The 21,271-nt window shown below is 37.2% G+C and overlaps 2 protein-coding genes across 4 annotated transcripts in view; one reads left to right on the top strand and one right to left on the bottom strand.

The window, feature by feature from the left end:
* DHX9 (DExH-box helicase 9) overlaps positions 1-11,102 on the top strand; it is a 43,561-nt gene extending 32,459 nt beyond the window's left edge. For all 3 annotated transcript variants that reach the window (XM_020898453.2, XM_020898454.2, XM_020898455.2), the window contains 9 exons: positions 1,101-1,253; positions 3,063-3,223; positions 3,994-4,105; positions 4,692-4,853; positions 4,964-5,091; positions 6,503-6,732; positions 6,887-7,002; positions 7,929-8,129; positions 10,134-11,102. In XM_020898453.2, the coding sequence (XP_020754112.2) occupies positions 1,101-1,253; positions 3,063-3,223; positions 3,994-4,105; positions 4,692-4,853; positions 4,964-5,091; positions 6,503-6,732; positions 6,887-7,002; positions 7,929-8,129; positions 10,134-10,545 (1,675 nt within the window). In that variant the 3' untranslated portion in view covers positions 10,546-11,102. The remainder of the gene's footprint in view (positions 1-1,100; positions 1,254-3,062; positions 3,224-3,993; positions 4,106-4,691; positions 4,854-4,963; positions 5,092-6,502; positions 6,733-6,886; positions 7,003-7,928; positions 8,130-10,133) is intronic.
* A 3,530-nt stretch (positions 11,103-14,632) lies between these two features.
* SHCBP1L (SHC binding and spindle associated 1 like) overlaps positions 14,633-21,271 on the bottom strand; it is a 35,520-nt gene continuing 28,881 nt past the window's right edge. Inside the window, exons 7-10 of the mRNA XM_020898456.2 lie at positions 17,997-18,150; positions 16,370-16,620; positions 15,612-15,734; positions 14,633-14,948 (exon numbers count right to left, since the gene is read on the bottom strand). Of these exons, the coding sequence (XP_020754115.2) occupies positions 14,697-14,948; positions 15,612-15,734; positions 16,370-16,620; positions 17,997-18,150 (780 nt within the window). The 3' untranslated portion in view covers positions 14,633-14,696. The remainder of the gene's footprint in view (positions 14,949-15,611; positions 15,735-16,369; positions 16,621-17,996; positions 18,151-21,271) is intronic.

Raw genomic sequence — 21,271 nt, 5'->3', positions numbered from 1 at the left:
AAAGTCAGTGAACAGAATCAGAACACTTGATTTTTGAAACTCTGTTCTCTTACCATCACAATTACTGTGCTGTATCTGTATGTACTGAGTTGCAGGCTACTGAGTGATTCTTCTTCTTGATCATCATATCAGTTATGGTAGAAAGTGACAGTGTTAAGCCAGAAGCTTAACATTAGCTTCTGGCTGCTTCTCACTATTTTTATCTGCTGGTGTTTTTCTTATATGCCATTAGGTGTTTCCATTGACCACTGCAGTACAATAGTGAGCTGTTTGGTGTGTAAAGATATCCAATCTTTAAGTTGTGACAGATGTCCTACTTGTAGGACACTCACTTAGAATTAAGACTTCGTATTTGTATGAGATGGCCTAGGAAACAGCCAGGGAGGCGCTGTGTTACAGGTAAATAACACAGAGAGCAAGAAATGTCAAAGCTTAGTTCTGTCTAGCCAGCCTGTGCTCCTTGTCTTCTCCGTATAGCCCCTAGGCCTGTCCTGGAAGTTGAAAAAGATTTGCCAGTGCCCATGTCAGGCCAACCTGTCATTTAGTGACAGCTGCCTGTGTGTGACATTGACAAATTCTCAGTTTGCTACAGGGCTCCAAGAGTACCTTGCTGACAATGCTTGGTGAGGTCATTTAATTAGAAGTACTACATATTCTGGTTTAGCACATAGTCTTTCGATCATAGGTTGCCTAACAGTTACACTAAACTTTGGAATAGAATTGGCTTGATAATTATTTAGTTACCTATATGCGTCAGATCCTGTTTAAATGCTGTATGTTCATTAATTCACAAAATGTTTATAAATGCACTATGAGGTAGGTGCTAGTATTATACACGTTTTCAGATGAGGAAAATGAGTCACAGAAAGATTCGTAACTTGGCCAAGATCATCCAGCTGGCAAGTGGCCCGTGTGTATTGTATCCCATCATAGTAGGTTGGCAGCTTAGGGAGTACCGAGTCAAATTCTTGGTGCTGCTCACAGTCAGACATTGCAGGTAGGCCTAACTGTCTGGAAAGCACCTGCTACTTAGTGGAAATATAATAGCCATGTATTGATAGTAATGTGAGTTTTAGAATTAACCGCCCATTCCTATTTAGGCAGAAAGTGAAGCTGTTCACTGCTCACAACAATATGACCAATTATGCTACAGTATGGGCATCTAAAACAAACCTTGAGCAGCGGAAAGGACGAGCTGGCCGTGTACGCCCTGGATTCTGCTTTCACCTCTGTAGCCGAGCTCGTTTTGAGAGGTAAGACCAATTCTTGGGGGAAGAAGAAAGATTTCCTTTCAGCCTTTTTTACACACACAGCCCTTTCCCACACCTCTGCCCTGACATAACTTAATGAACTCAGAACACAGTGCTTTCAGTTACGTTCATTGCAGGAAACTTAGCTGAGATATAAGATTGTGGTGAGAATGAGATGAAATTAGAAATTATCAACAGTGGCATATTTGATACTGGTATACTGTTTATTGATAACCTTTTAAAATAAGCATGACATGTTTTCCCCACCCAAAAAAAAAAGAAATATGTGCAGCATTCTGGCACCACATAGGGAGTACTGATATTTATGAAATGATTAGCTTTCTGAAAAAATATGTTAAAATAATAGCACTTTTGTGTTTATAGACCACACAACCACCCAGCACATCACCTCTGTCATATGATCTGCCTCATGTATGTGAGAGACAAAGGGCATTGTTCACCTAAGGAAACCAGAGCCTAAGGAGCTTAGCAGACTTCTCCAGTGCTGAAATCCAAGTCTGTTAATGCCTTGTCCCTTTCCATTTATACCACAAAGCCTTTTGGGGAGTGTTAGTGGATGAGACCAGTTGCTTGGATGGATGAGACCTGGGATGAGACCAGACTCTGGGGCATGAGTGCACCATCTTCTCAGTTTGTTGGCTCTCCAAATAAAGTTGTTATTCCCTGTGTGCCTCCCCACCCACCCCCCCGATATTTTTACTACACTTGATCTTAGCCAAAAGGCCGAGAAGCGATCTCCGATATTTTTAAATAAAAAAAGATACTGTCCGTGAATTATCGACTTAAGATATCTACTTAGTTGTATGTTTTCTGGAAATCAGTGTGTGTACGTTAGCTTTAACAAGTTGATAATAAAGGTAAGTTGGGGGGGGATGTATTTACCACAGTGAAGAATTGTGGGCCAGGCTAATTTAGGTCTAGGTGCATGTAACACACTGAGTGAAAATCAGAGCTTTGATTTGCTCTTATACTGGTCGCATGGCTCCCTGGTAATTGTAAATGTAGGTTTATTTCAGCATCAGAAATCAATACAGGCAACTGGCTGCAACATGGTACTTAGTTCTTTTTAAAGGTTGGATTTTCCCTTGAACCGAAGAAGCATCTTAGAGTAAAATCAGCTCACAGCTAGTAACAGCATGAATAGATCTGAGATTTTTGTTCTTTTTTTTCTGTAAGATAAGATGTAGGTATGCTATGTGCGTTTATGTAAACCTGATTTAAGCTGATCTAAGTCTTGCCAGCAATGTTGGCATTCACCTCCAGACGGTCCCTCTGAATCTTCACTGTAAATAGTTTATATAGAATAAGCCTGAATTAGAAGTGTGGGGACTTGAATTTTAATATTATTTGTACCTAATGTATCACATAACCTTAAACATTCACACTTTTTAGGCCTTTATTTCCCCATTCTACAAAATGAGATGTGAAGTTACTTAACCTTTTTGTGTCTCTTTCCTCAGTGGGGAAAAAAGGTAGTATAATGCTAACTTCATAGGATTTGTTTGAGAATTAAGTATGTCAGTAATGGGAAGTATTGAGAACAGTGCTCGACACACAGTAAACTCTCAGTAAATACTATTATTATTGTTAATTTATTTTTAATAGCTTTTATTAATAAAATTTTAAAAGGTTAGAGTCTTGTCCAAGAGAGTCTTTGTAGTAAATATAAGTGTTCTTTGGTAATTGTGGAAGGATGAGGGAAGGGCCTGATTTGCTCTCTGCAATGTTTTTGTTAATTAAATGTCTGTGTACACAAAAGAAGATGGTTATTTTATGCTTATTTTCTCCTAGACTCGAAACCCACATGACACCAGAGATGTTCCGAACACCATTGCATGAAATTGCTCTGAGCATAAAACTTCTGCGTCTGGGAGGAATTGGCCAGTTTCTGGCCAAGGCAATTGAACCTCCGCCTTTGGATGCTGTGATTGAAGCAGAGCACACACTTAGAGGTACCCACAAATACAGATGTGCCTAACTCATGTGAATTATACCATCTGTCTTGTCCTGACAAATAACACTTCACAAAGGAGTCAAGAAGAGGATACAGTCCATAGGACTGCGGAAGTAAAACTTCCAATGTTGCTTAATGTACTTAGTATGATCAGTATATAAAATGAGCAACATTTTATATAATGTGAGTCTCATTTGGGGAAAAAAGGAGAAAAGGCAGATGTTATTTCTTAACCAATATTTAAGATCAGACAGTGAATTGTTCATGATGCCCACAGCATTTTATGTACATCTCTTAGAACCTCTATGTTTTCTAATCACACTTAGAGGAGCAATGTATAGTGGGAAAATTAAGAACATTGGAGCCAATTTGAATTTTTAATCTCATGCTCATCTGCTATGTGAACTTCAGAAATTTATTCTCCAGATTTCATTTCTTACTAAAAATTATTAACAGATGGTGTCAGACTTGTTACAGCATGTTTTACACACCTATTATAGTTAATACTGTACTTACAGACTTCTCTTGAACTGTACTCAGCTTTACAGCCTACAGGGCCTAATTCTAGTGCTTTCTTCGTGTTAATTTTGTGTTCTGTTTTTGGGTGAAGGGAATTGTTGATATGGTCATAATGCTGGGAGTTGGCTTGACAAATGATGAAAACCTCAGTCAGTATCTGAACCTTAATCTGTAAAGATAAGATTCATCTTTGCTGGGGTTGAAGGGGTATTCGTTACTATTTCTGCTTACAAAGAAATCTCCCCACAGAGCTTGATGCATTAGATGCCAATGATGAGTTGACTCCTCTAGGACGAATCCTGGCTAAACTCCCCATTGAGCCTCGTTTTGGCAAAATGATGATAATGGGATGTATTTTCTAGTAAGTGCTTTGCTTTATTGCTTACAGTTAAATGGTAAAACAGTTTCAGAATTTTATCCCCCTCCCAGTAAAAACCGGATGGGCCCAAATAGAAGAAAAAGCTAAATATTCCTCAGTAGAGAAGTGGCATACTTCAGATACTGAGGAAAGTGTGAAATGAGAAGAGACTATTCTAGTAGATGGATACCTGGGCCTAACTTGTTGAGATGAGGAGCACAGATTTATCACAAGAGAAGTGTAGTTCCTCTAGGAGGTTAGGCAACTGTCCGAGAAAGAGAAAGATTAGGAAAACAGGTATATTTTGTTCACAAGTTTTGAAGATTAAGAGATTTAGTAAGATGAGGGAGAATGGGAAAGGAAAATATAATACTGGTCAATTTATGGTAAATAAGCATCCATTAACATCAAAGCTCATTATGTTTTTTTCTTTTTGTATCTGGAGAGCAGCTGTAAAATTCTTTTTAAACCAATTTCAGTACTAAAAAAGCAATATGATAGCTAATAAATACCCTGACCCACGATTGACTATACTGCCCGAGTTGCTGGAAGAAGAATGTGATTTAGACTGAATTTTCCTGTCTTTCAGTGTGGGAGATGCTATTTGTACCATCTCTGCTGCCACCTGCTTTCCAGAGCCTTTCATCAGTGAAGGAAAGCGACTGGGTTATATCCATCGAAATTTTGCTGGAAACAGATTTTCTGATCATGTGGCCCTTTTATCAGTATTCCAGGCTTGGGATGATGCTAGGTATGGGCTTGAAAGACAAAGATTTGTAAGATTTGAATGAACTGTCTTAGTTTGTAATCTGTATCAGGTTCTTTAGGCTTTGAGCATAACATCTTAACCTGTTTGTTTAGAATGGGTGGAGAAGAAGCAGAGATACGTTTTTGTGAGCACAAAAGACTCAATATGGCAACACTAAGAATGACCTGGGAAGCCAAAGTTCAGCTCAAAGAGATTCTGATTAATTCTGGATTTCCAGAAGGTAAGATTTTCATATCTAAAATACCTTAATATTATACATTCACATTGACCGTGCAGTATATTTTAGCTTTAAGGCCTTCTGCTTTCTTTGTATTCCTAGCTATTTCTTAGTTTTTTGAACTCTGGTGATAATCAGTTTTTCACATTAATTGAATTTTTTTTTAAGGATGCAAAAGGTTATAGTGTTCAAATTACAATTTTGTATAATTATGATTAGTAGATGTTTTGAGAATTGTGCTACTTTGGGAGTTTTTTTTTTGTTTTACTTTTATTGGATTAGAGTTGATTTACAGTGTTGTGTTAGGTTCTGCTGTACGGGAGTGAATCAGTTACACATCACGGTCTTTCTTAGATGGAGGGGTGTGCTTTTATTTCCAGTCCATTTACTTTGTGAACAACAAAGGCCGAGCTTTTTGCACTTACAGAATGAGCAGTTTGTTGAATTAACCTCAGGTAGTGGTTTGTAAAGTGATGTATTAATTTGTCATCTGTTCATTCTTAGATGTGAAGTAAACTCTATTGCATTAAATTTTAATTGGCTTTGAGTAAGTTTTAATGGATAGCTAATCATAGAGGACTTTGATACATGATATTGGAATAGTAACCCAACTGTTCATTTCCTATGTGAATTTGAACTATTGTACTTCTCCAACTAGATTGAGACAGAGTTAATTTTCTGAAACATTGAGAATTGAAACACATAACCAGAAACAGGACTACCTTCTGGGCCATATCTAAATAACTAAACATTTTTCTTCTGTTGTAAACTGACAAATTTGTACTTTTTAAAATCAAAATCAAAGGAAAATAGGACATTTTTGTATGATAGACTCTTTATAAAATTCCTGAGATGCAGATATGACCTCTGTTTTACAGGTGAGGCAACTGGCACAGAGGTTTAAATTTACTTGTCCGCACTCATTCAGTTTGGAAGTTTATAAGACTGGTGTACAGGCTTTTTGGAACAAAGTTTATCCACACTCTTACCATCATACTTTCCATGTGATGGGCTGGGCATAAAGCATTGTTTGGGTGAAAACATCAGCATTTTTCTAGTGTGTTCCTCTTGGTCATCATTTCATCTTCTGTAGAAGGAACAGCTTTTTAAGAGCAGCAGGTGGAACACTGGTCATATCAATCTAGCTCTAATCTGAGAGGAGATGGTTAATTGGGACATTTTTTTTAAGTACTAGAAAACACATTTTACTAAAATTGTGAAGACTCAGCAGAATTTCTCCTTGCATTAATCTGAGTGCAAGAATGCTAAGAACAGAGGCAGTTAGATGGGTTATTTGAAAAAGAGAATGAGGGAGGAGTTAATTCTTATAATTGTCATTTAATTTTGGTAAATGCAATGTGAGAATTAGCCAGATACTTGATTTTTTTTTTTTTAATCTCCTTCCTCTTAACAGAGTGTTTACTGACACAAGTGTTTACTAACACTGGACCAGACAACAATCTGGATGTTGTTATCTCTCTCCTGGCCTTTGGTGTGTACCCCAATGTGTGCTACCATAAGGAAAAGAGAAAGATTCTCACCACTGAAGGGCGTAATGCACTCATCCACAAGTCGTCTGTTAATTGTCCTTTTAGCAGCCAAGACATGAAGTACCCATCTCCCTTCTTTGTATTTGGTGAAAAGGTAAGAAAAGAGAGGTTTAGAAAACTTTTACATTTAAAATCCAGATTACTTTATTAATATGTAGTGGGGACATGAGTTTTAGTTCGTTATTATTATACGGTAGTTGATTGACAGTTGGAATGTCAGCTTTTTCCTCTTACCTCTTTATCTTCAGATTCGAACCCGGGCCATCTCTGCTAAAGGCATGACCTTAGTCACCCCCTTGCAGCTGCTTCTCTTTGCCTCCAAGAAAGTTCAGTCTGATGGACAGCTTGTGCTTGTAGATGACTGGTATGGATTATCAGATGTGAACTCACCTGAATTCCCAGAATTGAAATGTAGCAGAATTCAGCTGCTAATCTATTTGTGAAATATGGCAAAATTTGATGGCATAAACAATGTGTTTTATAACACTGTCTTTCTTGGAGAGTAGTATATCTTAGGCTTATGGTTCGTAGTTGATAGTGAAGTCTTAAATTGATGATACTTTTAGAGGCAGATACATTAAATCAGAGGTGCCCACCCTCTGGGATCTAATGCCTGATGATCTGAGGTGGAACTGATGTAGTAATAATAGGAATTCAATGCACAGTAAATGTAATGCACTTGAACCATCCCAAACCATCCGCATCACCACCCCGGTCTGTGGAAAAAGTATCTTCTACAAAAAATCAATTCCTGGTGCCAAAAATGTTGGGGACTGCTGCATTATTCATTGGAGTCCTATCCACTGCCATGAATACCACACTAAGGAGTTAGAATCTAATTGGAATTTGGATGCCTCTTTTTTATGCACACTTCATATTGCTCAGAGACTAGTGGTGTCTGTGTAGTAAGCACTTGGCAGAATTGAACAGAATTTAATGGTTAGTAGGCTCAGTCATATTCATGAAAGTTTACAGAACTCTGAGTCTCCTGTTTCATTCTTCTATTGGAGGCTGAAGTGATCTGTATTGCTAAGAGTACTTCACTTGGTAGACTTCGTGGTTCACAACTCCTACCAGTAGCTAGCAGTGAAATTTAAGAAGTTGCTTTAGCTTATTGTTACTTTTCATACCTGTGTTTCCTAAATCTAGGGCCATTACATTTGTTGAAAGTACTGTTACTTGGAAAAGAAGTTAAGTTTATCCCATCACTTGCCATGGGTGAAATTGGGAGGTAATAGTCTTTTTCTGTGTGTACCACCTCTCATTTTTAATCGTTTTTCCCTAATTTAGGATCAGACTGCAGATATCTCATGAAGCTGCTGCCTGTATCACTGCTCTTCGAGCAGCCATGGAGGCTCTGGTTGTTGAAGTAACCAAACAGCCTGGTATCATCAGCCAGTTGGATCCCGTTAATGAACGTATGCTGAACACAATCCGCCAGATCTCTCGGCCCTCAGCTGCTGGTATCAACCTTATGATTGGCACTACACGGTGGGTGCCACAGTAACTTTCCTTTGAACTAAGCAGAAGAGACAATAATGTTACTCTCCATTTAGTTTATAGAGGCCTTGTTATTTAAAATTCTATACAAATTCTAAATGAAGTTCTGGTTAACACATTCAGAGAAAAGAGTGTTAATGATACGTTACACCAGTGCATGCTAGAGATAAAGAGACCTTGGAAGTACATATAGAGTCCAGGATAAGTCCCATGACAGGAAAAAAAGTGACAGACCCAGACAGTCAGTCCTCTTCCCATAGAACTGCTTTGCCATCTCTACAGGAAAAATGATGAGGGGTTAAATTGCTGCTGCTTCAAATGAAAAGCATCAGAGTTTAATCTTTAAAATGTTTTATTTGCTTCAGTTTTTTTCACCTTTAAAATTTTTCTTTGCCCACTGCTTTTTACTCTCAAAATTTTTGATACCTGTAGAAAAGGCAGAACAATAGTACAGTGAACTCTTACCTTAGGTTTCCATGATTGTCAGCATTTTGTGACACTTGCTTTGATATATTACACATACTTCTGTTGAATCATTTGTGATTCAGTTGCAGGTGTTACGACATTTTACATCAGTATGCTTCATGTATCTTTTAAGAACATAGCTACAAGTCACACCCCAAAAATGTGTTAAAATAACATTATCTAATATACAGTCATTAAAATTTGTCATTCAAAAATATTTCTCAATCTCCCCATCAAAAATCACTTTTAAAGTGTTAACTTACAGAAATGCTTTGTGCTTTATGGATTCTGGCATTCCATTTTGGTTATAACTGAGTTAAGTTTTCCTTTGAATTAAACATAGTACTTAGGGTGTGGCATACTGTGCTAAGTGCTTTTCTGATATTAGCTTGTTTTAATGCGTATGCCGCCTGTGATGTTAGTAGATCATTATCCCTTTTAATATAAATGAATAAACTAAAGCACAGGGAAGTTAAAACCCGTAATCACCCAGCTAGTGAATGGTGGAGCTGGATTCTCAGACAAACAGGATGGCTCCTGAAATGGTGCTCTCATAACGGTGGTCTGCCCACAAGGTCAGTAGTACAGAATAATTGAGAAAGAATCTTCAGAGAGAAGGATGGAAAATATGTGTCCCAGGCATGGTATAAATGCAATACTCATAGATGTTTAGGAGATACAGCTTTTGTCAGGAAGGGGTGGTGATCAAGAAGCCTTCACATACAAGCTGCTCTGTGAAGGACAAAAGACCAGGAACTAGTAAGGATGGAATAGAAATAAGAGGTTAGGTTGTGTGAATAAAATGGTGGTCTGAATTACAGTCAGGGAAATTGAAATGAAAAGTGACTAGATTAGAAAGATTTACAATAGAGTCAGTAAGTATTGGTGATGGATTAAAATGGGGAGAGCAGTGTAGTGAGGGAATGAAGACAGATCCCACCGTGTTTCTGGCTTTGACAGCAGCTGAATTGGTAATGCTAATGTCTAAGAAAAGCTGCACAGGAGGGATGAGCAGACTGGGGTTTGTTAAATTGACATTTTGGTGAGACATCTTGATTTTCTGCAGTTTTTCATTACCCTCCTTTCTTTGCCATATGAAGCCGATTTAGATGTAAGTAAATTACCCAAAGGCATTTTGCAAAAACATTTTTCAGAGTTCACAGGAATATTTATAGGAAAATATTTTGTGGTAAAGGTCAAATAATTTATTGCCAGGTCAAATTATTACTTTCTTAGAATGCCATGTATTTGAGATGAGTGAAAGTTGTAAGCACGTGCCAAAATTTTAAGATTTTTAGAATGAAGCAGTAAGAACTTTAGAAAAACATATTTATAGATATGCCTCCTCTTATGTCTATCTTGGAGTTAGCAGATTTATTTCATTTCAGCTTAATTTGCATTTGACTGTATTCCCTTTGTGTATTAAATATTCAAATATGACTATAAATGTTAATATTTTGTGACTAATTGAGAAGTATTCAGGCTGCTTTGCTAAAGTGTGACAAAGTGGTGGTTTTTTGCTTTTCCTAGGTATGGAGATGGGCCCCGTCCTCCCAAGATGGCTCGCTATGACAACGGAAGTGGATATAGAAGGGGAGGTTCCAGTTACAGCGGTGGAGGCTATGGCCTTGGAGGCTACGGCACTGGTGGCTACGGGGGTGGTGGGGGCTACGGTGGGAGAGGAGGCTACGGCGGCGGCGGCGGCTATGGGGGAGGCTCCAACTCCTTTCGGGGAAGCTATGGTGGAGGTGGAGGTGGAGGTGGCGGCGGTGGCGGTTTTAGAGGGCTTTCCCGCGGTGGCTATAGAGGAATGTCAGGAGGAGACTACAGAGGGGAGAGTGGAGGAGGATACCGGGGGTCTGGAGGATTCCAGCGAGGAGGCGGCAGGGGGGGCTATGGGGGTGGTTACTTTGGACAAGGAAGAGGAGGTGGAGGCTATTAAAGTTTAGTTATGTCAGTGTCTATGCATAGACAGTTTAAAAAAAAAAAGCATGCTACCCATTTTCTCAAGTTATTTGCTGCCAGTAAGTTAACCCATTTTCCACCTGTTCTGTAGTTCATTGTAGCTTAAACTACTAGACATTTAGTTATATTAGTGATTTTGTTTATATTATGTAAAATATAATCTATAATAAAAGTACCACAGTTTGTATTTTTTTTTCTTTCACGAGTTGAGAATTGCCTTTAAAATTAACTTGGTATTTTCTTGACTTTAGTTTAATACAATAGAAAATAAAGTATTACATTGAATACTGGCCATGTATAGTTAATTGTTGATCTTACACATTAGAATAATTTCAAAATGCCAGTTAATTACATTCATTAGTTTTAAACATCAGAGGAAAAACTACTTCATTTCATAGCTATACTAACTGATGTCATTACCTATAGTAGTTAGAATAAATAGCCTTGGAATGCTGTTGTTATTCTTGCATTAAATACTGGCCGGTACCCAATTGACATGGATCTCTGTACCTGAATAAAACTTTTGACCTAGGACTGAGTATTTTTACTTTTTCCCAAGCTTTGTCTTTGAAAAATCTAAGACCAAGGTCAGCATTCTGTTTTTTCCTGGTTAGTTTCCAGTACTAAAATGAATAAAAATTAATCCAAAAAACTAAGGTAAGCGAAGCCTCACCAGTGCATAATGTTTAGGTGTTTGACAAATAACTACATTAACATGTTATTTCAAAGGATATTTGTTTAAGCTAGGTTATTTTATTGGAGATGTATATACTTTGTTTCCAGTGAATTTTCACATTTCTCATTTCAGTAGCACAGTATATAGTATAGTAGAGATTACAAAGTTCTTTGATTAGAACCGAGTTCATATCTTAATGCTGCTGACATGTGAACTTAGACAACTTATATTTTGTCTTAGTGGCATTTTCAAAATCCTCTTCTTGTGGATTATCTTCAACAGTTAACTGCTGACTAGTCCAGTTTATTTATAGGCTCTCAAATCTGTATCTCCAGCTGAGATTTTCTTTCTGTGCATCAGGCCTTTGTAAAAAAAACCTGCTTACTGAACAATAGATTGCTGTCCAGAAACAAAACTTGCCAAACTGAAGAAAAACCCCCTAATTCACTGCATCTTGTGTGTCTCACAAAGAATGAATTAGCAACTCCTTGTACCTTGTGCTGCTGAAGAGTCCTTTCAGTCCTTCGGTTTGTATGTAGCCACCTGCTACTTTTACTGCTTCTAATAAATTGACAAGAGACTTAGGGTTCCCATTCTGTTCTTTAGTTGAGACTTTACCATAGCTGCTACTGGCATTTCAGTGGAGCAAAGAAAACTCCTTACAAAAAAGGGGGTTCTAATTCATTCCTTTTCCTTGCACACCAACACCACTCTTTTCATCTTGATTTGTCCAGTCTTCACCTCCAAAATCCTAACATTTCCATTCCCAGCAATTAGGATGAAATATCCTTAACAGTCCTGCATTGTAGACCTCATTTTTCTGCATAAGCAGAGACCCATTGGTAGCATTCCTTTAAAACAGTTAACATTATTACTTCCAATGCACAGTACAGTGTGGAATACAATGGTTACTAGGACCCAATGCCTGTACTCCAAGATTAGTAGGCCAACCAGGTACATGCACAAAAGGGAAAGAGAGCAGAAAAAACAGAACGACTTTAGGTTCTGAATTAGACTCTTCTAAATGTACAGGTTATGTGTTGGTTTGTCCTGGAGGAGGAAGCTTCTTAAATCCCATGTGAGGAGTAGGATTAGGATTTGTCATCCCTTGATTTAGAAAATTAAGATGGGTGGTAAGTAGAAGGGCCCCTTAAAAGATGTCCACATCCTAATTCCCAGAGCCTGTGAATATGTATCTTGCATGGCAAAAGGGGCTTTGCAGATGTGACTGAAGTTAAAGACCTGGAGATGGGGTCATTACCCTGGGTTATCCAGGTGGGCTCAGTCTAACCACGGGTTCTTAAAAGTTCAAAGGAGGGGGCAGAAGAGTTGGGTCAGAGAGGCAGGAATTCAGATCAGAAAAGGGATTCAGTCCACTGTTGCTGGCCTTGAAGATGGAGGAAGGAAGACAACCGAAACGCAGCTGGTCACGAGAAGCTGGGAGTACCCCCCAGGTGACTACAGTTCTCAGTCCTACAACAGCAACAACAGAATTCTGCCAACACTCAGGTGAACAAGGGAACATCCTCCCCCAAAGCATCCAGAAACACTGATTTTAAGCCCAGTGGGACCCATGCCAGACTGCAACCTATAGAACTGTTTGATAATACATTGGTGGTGCTTTGGTAGGACTGATGCTGAAGCTGAAACTCCAATACTTTGGCCACCAGATGTGGAGAGCTGACTCATTTGAAAAGACCCTGATGCTGGGAAAGATTGAGGGCAGGAGGAGAAGGGGACAACAGAGGATGAGATGGTTGGATGGCGTCACCGACTCAATGGACATGAGTTTGGGTGGACTGTGGGAGTTGGTGATGGTCAGGGAGGCCTGGCGTGCTGCAGTTCATGGGTTCACATAGAGTTGGACACGACTGAGCGACTGAACTAAACTGAAGCCTCTTAATATGATGGAGATAAAAATGTTAAGGGTGGAAAGGCAAAGGAGGGAGAAAAATAAAGTTCTTAGAAAATCTTTAAAATGCTTTGCATATGCTTCAGTGAACTGAGAATGGGGAGCAGGAGGAACTGTATTCTGAAGGCCTGAGAAGTAATTGGTTGGAAACCAATGGAAGCAACCAGAAGGAGGCAGGTAACCAATGATTGAGAAGTTTGTTCATGCAAGGCTATTGCTTTGTTTACTCTCAAAATTCTCTCAGCCTTAAGAGATTACAGCAACCCAGGGTCACTTACTAAATCGGAGACAGTCAATGTGCAGAAGGAAAGATGAAGGGCTGAAGCCTGTGCTTATTTCTTTTTATATCCTGAAGTCAACGTAAATTGTGCTTTGTGAAAAAGACCAGTTTCTTAAAAAACACCCTGTTGTACAGCACACCTGACAATCCAATTTAAAGGTTATATTTTCTAGCTTAATTTGCACTTAGATATAACCATGTGATTAGATTCTGGCCTTGGCGGGGCATAAAAGTTGAAATAATCTGTATGACTTAGTAGAGAGGTCTTATCCCTTCTGCTTGGCTTGAGCAACAGTTGCTGTCTTAGACCATGTGGTGATTTTGGATGAAAACCATACAAATGGAAGACAAGAAATTTGAAGCACTTTGAATTTCTAACACTTAACACCTAATACTGAGTACACATGTGGATCATCCTCTAGTTCTGTAACTGAATACCTCTGGATTTCTTGAATATAAGGGAGAAATACATTTTCTTTGTTTTTTGTCTTATTTTGACTTTTTGTGTTTCCTATAGTTAATCCTATATAACTGTTACCTTATTCCAGTTACTGCATAGATATGTAGGAATGAATCGGGAATTGACCATAAATTGGCCATAAACTATGTAAAAATCCTAATGCTTCTTATTGGACTAAGGCTATAAGAAACAATATTCAGGGACTTCCCTGGTGGTCCAGTGGTTAAGACTCCATGCTGTCAATGCAGGGAGCTTGGGTTCAATCCTTGGTCAGGGAACTAAGATTCCTCTTGCCCCATGGCGTGACCAAAAAATTTAAAGAATTTTAAACCATATTTGCTTTTGGAATGGGTGGTGATGGTATTACCACTTAGCTTTTATGTTGTGTGATATTTCAAAGACATTTTTAAAAAAAAACATTAAAATGAATCTTCAGTGAGAGAGCATTAAATACAACCAGGGTAGCCCACCTAGTGTGTGTGAGTTGCCCAGGTGTGTGCGACTCTTTGTGATCTCATGGACTGCAGCCCGCCAGGCTCCACTGTCCATGGAATTCTCCAGTCAAGAATACTGGAGTGGGTTGCCATTTCACTCTCCAGGGAATCTTCCCGACCCAGGGATCGAACTGGGGTCCCCTGCGCTGCAGGCAGATGCTTTACTCTCTGAGCCACTGGGGAAGCCCTTGAATATTTAATTTTTTTAATTAAATAAAATTTGAATTTAATTAAAACTACCATTTCTGTGGGATATGAGATTTATTAAACAAATATCTGAAATATAAAACTTTAAATCCAGATGCTTCAACTTGCTACTATTCTAATATCCCCCTTTAAGTTTGCTTCTATTTTATTATTGTTCATTTCCAAATTCAGATTTTGCATTACTTTGGAGAGCATATTATCATCTCTTTTATCTCCTGAAGCAGCCCCTTTGTTGAGGGCTTCTTCCGCTACAATAAAAAACTGTTCAGTTGGTTGAAGAATGCTTACTCCGTAGCCATTGTTGTTGTAAATATGATTATTGGTCATCTTCAGTTTGGGTGCTGGAAGAACCTGTTAAATTATTCAAGGAAATTAGGTTTTCAGTAATTTCTGTAAAAATATGAACTAATGAACATTTCATAAACTCTAGAACTTAATTCTTGAGCTCACACATTTCCTTAAAAAACTGAATCTCAGTTTTGAACAAGTGTTATTTTCCTCACACTGGATTAATGTAATATTAACTACAAAAATGTTTGAGGAAATAGTATATGAAGTTTTCAAGTTTATCGTTAACTATACAAGTCGAGAGAGGGACCTAGAAAGGTAGAATTTACATAAGGAGAAAAGAATGGGAAAGCATTTCACTTACAAATTATTGCTATTTATGTTTTAATTGGTTAGCTTAAATTATTTTACAACTTTTGAATGACTTAAATATTTCTTAATATATTTATCCTGTTTATTTGCTTTACTTAGCCAAATGTATTAATACTACAAGTCTGGCTCAATGAAAACAAAATCTAAAAAGAACTTACCCCTTTCTCATATTCAAAGTTATTTACTAAGAATTTAAGTTGAAATAATTATAAAATTTGTTTCCTGTCAACTATCATCTAAACTGTATTTTAATTGCTTATACCATACTTAACAGACTAAAATTTAAGGCTGAAGCTAATACTTTGGTATCTTTCTAATATTTATAATTCTTACATTAAAAAAATATGAGAATACCTTCATATTAACTCCACCTAAGGTGCTTTTTGAACTGTCACAGGTTCTGAGGTTATTACAGTGATGAATTTCATTTCTTTCCAGAATGGCTACACTCCCAGGATACAGTTCAACACCAGCACCCTGTAAATTAAAAGCAAATAAAACAATCTACAAAACGCATGTACACCTCCAAATTTTTCTTTAGATTTGAAAATTGTAGTTCTAAAATTAGCAGTCTAAACATATTAAGTTACATGAAAATACAATAGTACAATTTATTGTGGAAATAATGTTTAAAACATTGAAAACAAACTATCTGTGTCAAAGAATCATTAGACCCATAGGAAGGCTGAAGTATGGACCATTACATTGCCCTCTACCCAACATCCAAGTCACGTCTTAGAAGGGAAGGTCTTGCAACAGTTATTCTCAGTAGTTATAAAAATTAATGTATGTGTACTTAAAGTCCTTCATAATGCTCCTAAAATCTGTTAACCTGACTCATAATCTGTTTATAACCACTGATTCTTAGATTTTTTTAAAAAGCACACATCACCAAAACTAATTTCTTACTTTGGCAGCTCACTTGCCTAAGTATACTAAGTGTGTAAAATGACATGCTTCTACTTGTTCTTGTTTAATTTACTTTTATCAGTTTCCAAGCTTAATTATAATTCCATTCAAAGATAAAACAATTGGTACCTTCTGTTTACACATTAAGATCAATCAAAGTTATATACAGCCAAGTAAAGCCATAAATTTTATAAATAAAATACCTGGGCACCAGTTATTTCACTGTCTGTAATAGTCAAAGCAGCCCCTGTAAGAACACAGACTCCTGTTCCTTCACATTTTAATATACAGTTTTCTAGAGTCATGTGACCAGACTCTACCACCACAATACCATCAACTGTCCCTTGTTGTATCAAAGATAGATGCATTAGTTTCACGTTATCAGCTTTGGACACCACAAAACTGTCATGAGAAGGTTCAGAAGTAATAATAATTTCCTCTCTCTTCCCAATTCCTGATTTATAGGGACAAAAAAACATAATTAAATGAGTACTTCCAAAGCTTAAAGCCCGTTAGTCATTCAGTAATACTTGCTATTACAAGTAACATTTGTAATTATTCAGTCAACCATTTAGACACTTAACTATAATGTAGTCTTGTTTCCATATTTTGATGCCATGATGGGAGAATCTGTGTTTATAATCAACCCAGATGTAAAACTATGGTACTTAACACACTTATTCCACTACATATTTTCCTATATTACATAGTGAGCAGTAATTACAAAATGTGTAAGATACAAAAAGTATCTTACCATAACCTGGTTTCAAAACCATAATAAACCATAATAAAAAAGACTGGCAGAGACTCTTGAATTAGGTTATAAGATTATTGTAATCGTATCTATGATTTTGCTCTAGTATGCCTCGCAATCACCTAACAACTATCCAAAAAGAAGGGGTTGTATATTGAAGACAACAAATTTTTAAAATTAACAAATATCCTTATTACCCATATAGTTCAGCAAAGTGAACATTACAGTCATCAAAATCTAGTGGAAATTATGCTCAATTTTTGAAATAATAGCAAAGTTTAAGTCATCTGTCTTGTCTTTTGGCCAGACAATGGGAATAACCTTAATGTAAAAGGACAGAATTAAAGTCACTAAATATGTTCAGAATCTAAAAGACATTTAGTAAACTCTGCTTTTTTACTTCTGGTTTAGTAAGTTTCCATAGAATTAAGCTTTTAGAGAAAATACTGAGTATATTTTAATATAATCTTACATTTGGGTTTTCTGCTAAAGTAATATGAAATGTGGTGACAGAAGAGAAAAAATAGTTTAGATAAAAAATAGAGCTGATAGAAGATATTGTGAGCAGGTTTTTTTTGTTTGTTTTATTATGACTTTGATTGTTTATCACTGGGAAGCAGTCTCACTGATCTGCTCTGGTACAGTATGTCCAAATGAGGTAATCTGCACAGATAATATCCTACTGGACAGGTGCACATGCGTGTGCATGCTCAGTTGCTCATGTCTGACTCTTTGTGACCCCATGGACTGTAGCCCACCAGGGTCCTCTGTCCATGGCATTATCCAGGCAAGGAAACTGGAGTAGGCAGTATTCCTTCCTCCTCTAGGGGATCTCCCCAACCCAGGGACTGAACCCTCATCTCCTGCATCTTTTGCATTGGCAGCTGAATTTTTTACCACCGAGCCACCTAGAAGCCCACACTGGACAGGTGAGAAAATATTAATTGGAAAAGGCACACATAATTTTCATGAAACACAAAACTCTAATTTCTAGTAATCTGATTAACCATGTTTATAATATATAGTTTGTCCAGAATACACTGCTATTAAAAAATTAAAAAGGATGACTTGCTAACCCTTTATAACAATGTCATCAGTCAATAAAGCAAGATTTACAGCTTGATATTCTCCTGGAAAAATAACAACTGTATCTCCACTGTAACAGCTATCCAAAGCCAAATCCAAATCATCATGCTGTTGGAGAAGTGTGTCTGGAGATAAGTCCTTTACCTGAAAAGAAGAAATAGAACAGTAGATCCAACTGACATAGGTCATTTAAATCAGCTAATTCCTTGGTAATGTGCTTTTTCACATTATCTTATAGGTAATGCACTGTTTAAATATTGTGTATATTTATGTTCATTAAATGCTCAAAGAACAATGAAAGGAGATTTTCCTTACAATCCCTAACAATTTTTACAGCTACTAAATACAGCCAGAAGTTATTATGACCTTTACCTTCTAAGCCTCCCAACAGTTCTTTGAGGTAAAATATTATTATACCCTTGTAATGTTAAAAAATTGAAACTCAGAGTAAATGATTTGCCTATGGACACAGAGTGAGTGAGTGGTGAAGCTAAACTTTAGGTCTAGGTTTTGATGACCCCAGATTTCTTTCCTATTGGAAACTATTACTTTATTTTCTTTAACTCAAACTGACCCTAAAATTTTGGTAAACCATCAAAAATTTATTACAGATTCTAAAACTAAAATGAAAAAGTATCAGGAATTTGCACTGGGAGTAGAAAAGGTGAAAGAACTTCATTATTAGAACCAGTAAGAATGAGAAATTTTAAAAATAAAATCTGAAAACTAAATATATACCATGAAAAAAATGTCTATTCTTTTATCCCAATAGAAATGGCATTATCATTCATGTATCTTTTTTCTTATAAAAAATAGAAAATTGAAACAAAGCATAACAAAAATGGAAATTTTAACAAATTTTTACCTAAATAGAATATATTTATGAAGCTATTTTCCTTCTTGTCTTTTTCCTATGCATATACTTACATGCATAATACTGATGTATCAAAGTTATGTAATAATACATCACATAGATGTGTATATACTTATTTATTTGACTGCCTGAGTCTTAGATACGGCATGTGGGATCTAGCTCCCTGATTAGGGGTCGAACCTGGGACCCCTGTATTGGAAGTGCAGACACTTAGCCATTGGGCCATCAGGGAAATCCCAATGTGTCATAATTTATGTTATGATTTTCTATCCTTATTTAGATGGCTTATAATTTTTCAATACCATGAAAATACTACCACAAATAAACTATGCACATCTCTGGTTATTTTTTTAGGGTAAATTGCTAGATTGAGAATTACTGTCAAAAGGTATAAAACATTTTAAGCCTCTTGTATACATATCGCTAAACTGCCCTCCAGAAAAGTTTAACCAATTGAAACTTGATCTGGGAACTCACTTTTCTGCAAGCTCATCAGAATGGGGTACCTTTTAAATGTATAAAAATATTTGCCATTTTAACAATTTTCGCTGCCTAATTTTAATTTTCCTTGATAAGCAGGAGTGAACATTTTTCTAGAAATATATATATGAAACTCTTATAATAATCCTAAGTCAGCAAACCAAGATAGTCATTTGTGTTTGTATTACATCTTATGTACTCTTATACATCTGTGGCAAACAGTACAAGGATTATCTCTGTAAATAGACACTTTGGAAAAACTCTAGAATCCATCTCATTTTTTTCCCCTAAGTTTTTTGTTTGGGCTTTGTTTTTTGTTTTGTTTTGTTTTGCTGTGCCATGCTCGCGGCTTGCAAGATCTTTGTTTCTTGATGAGGGATCAAACCCATGTCCTCTGCACTGGGAAGCTTGGAGTCCTAACCACTGGACCACCAGGGAATTCCCATCATTTATATTTTTCTTATTCCCCCTTATCTCAGAAGAGGGACTGGTAAGGAAACTGACTTTTGTTTTACTTCCCTCACTTCATGGCAAATAGATGGGGAAACAGTGGAAACAGTGACTGACTTTATTTTGAGGGGTTCCAAAATCACTGCAGATGGTGATTGCAGCCATGAAATTAAAAGACGCTTACTCCTTGAAAGGAAAGTTATGACCAACCTAGACAGCATATTAAAAAGCAGAGACATTACTTTGCCAACAAAGGCACATCTATTCAAGGCTATGGTTTTTCTATTAGTCATGTATGGATGTGAGAGTTGGACCATAAAGAAAGCTGAGCACTGAAGAATTGATGCTTTTGAACTATGGTGTTGGAGAAGACCTCTTGAGAGTCCCTTGGACTGCAAGGAGATCCAACCAGTCCATCCTAAAGGAGATCAATCCTGGGTGTTCATTGGAAGGACTGATGTTGAAGCTGAAACTCCAATACTTTGGCCACGTGATGTGAAGAGCTGACTCATTTGAAAAGACCCTGATGCTGGGATAGACTGAGGGCAGGAGGAGAAGGGGACGGATGAGATGGTTGGATTGCATCACTGACTCAATGGACATGGGTTTAGGTAGACTCCGGGAATTGATGATGGTCAGGGAGGCCTGGCATGCTGCAGTTCATGGGGTTGCAAAGAGTTGGACACAACTGAGCGACTGAACTGAACTGAACTGTGGATGGAGGAGCTTTGCAAGTAGCAGCTGATAAAAAGCATTTAAAGACATACTATACCCAAAGCTACCTGGGACAAGGATGAAGGAAGGAACAAGAAAAAGCCTACAAATGAGGAAGCTGAAGAAGATTCTTGGGGTAATTCTTGGGGTAATAAGAGCTACCTCATATCCTGGGAACTTACAATGAAATACACAATCTCAGGGATGGATGCATACTCAGAAAAGATCCGTAAAGAACTTAAGCTTGTGCTTCTGGCCGATAATGGCCCTGTGCAAGCAGAACATGAAAGCAATTGGCAGCCTAACATAGCTTTGAAGAGTACCTATTCTGCAAAAACAAGATTTTTTATTTTTAACTGCAGGTTTTTAGGGAAATTTCTGTCAGGTCACTAACTGTATTTCAGTTAGTGACATAATATGGGCTTTAGCAGCCATACACAAAATAGAGCCTTTGCAAAAATAGCTTGAAAAATTCACTAAACATCTCGACAACTGCAGTCCTCAACAATCAATACAGCAAACCCTGGGGATGAGATGGAATCCAAGTCCCAAAGTTACCATATTATAATATTAAAAATACCCAGTTTTCAACAAAAATTTTAAGACATACAAAGAAACAGGAAACTATGGTCCATTCATGAGGAAAACTAAAAAGAAAAAAAAAATTGACGGAAACCACCTGAGGAAACACAGAAAAGTATCTGGACCTTTTCTTTGGAAAGAATATTTGACAAAATAGCAGTTGAA

This window comes from Odocoileus virginianus, chromosome 11 (assembly GCF_023699985.2).
Source record: "Odocoileus virginianus isolate 20LAN1187 ecotype Illinois chromosome 11, Ovbor_1.2, whole genome shotgun sequence".
Taxonomy (NCBI): domain Eukaryota; kingdom Metazoa; phylum Chordata; class Mammalia; order Artiodactyla; family Cervidae; genus Odocoileus; species Odocoileus virginianus.
Note: the sequence above shows the minus strand (reverse complement) of the source record. Positions and strands in the feature narration are given on the sequence as shown.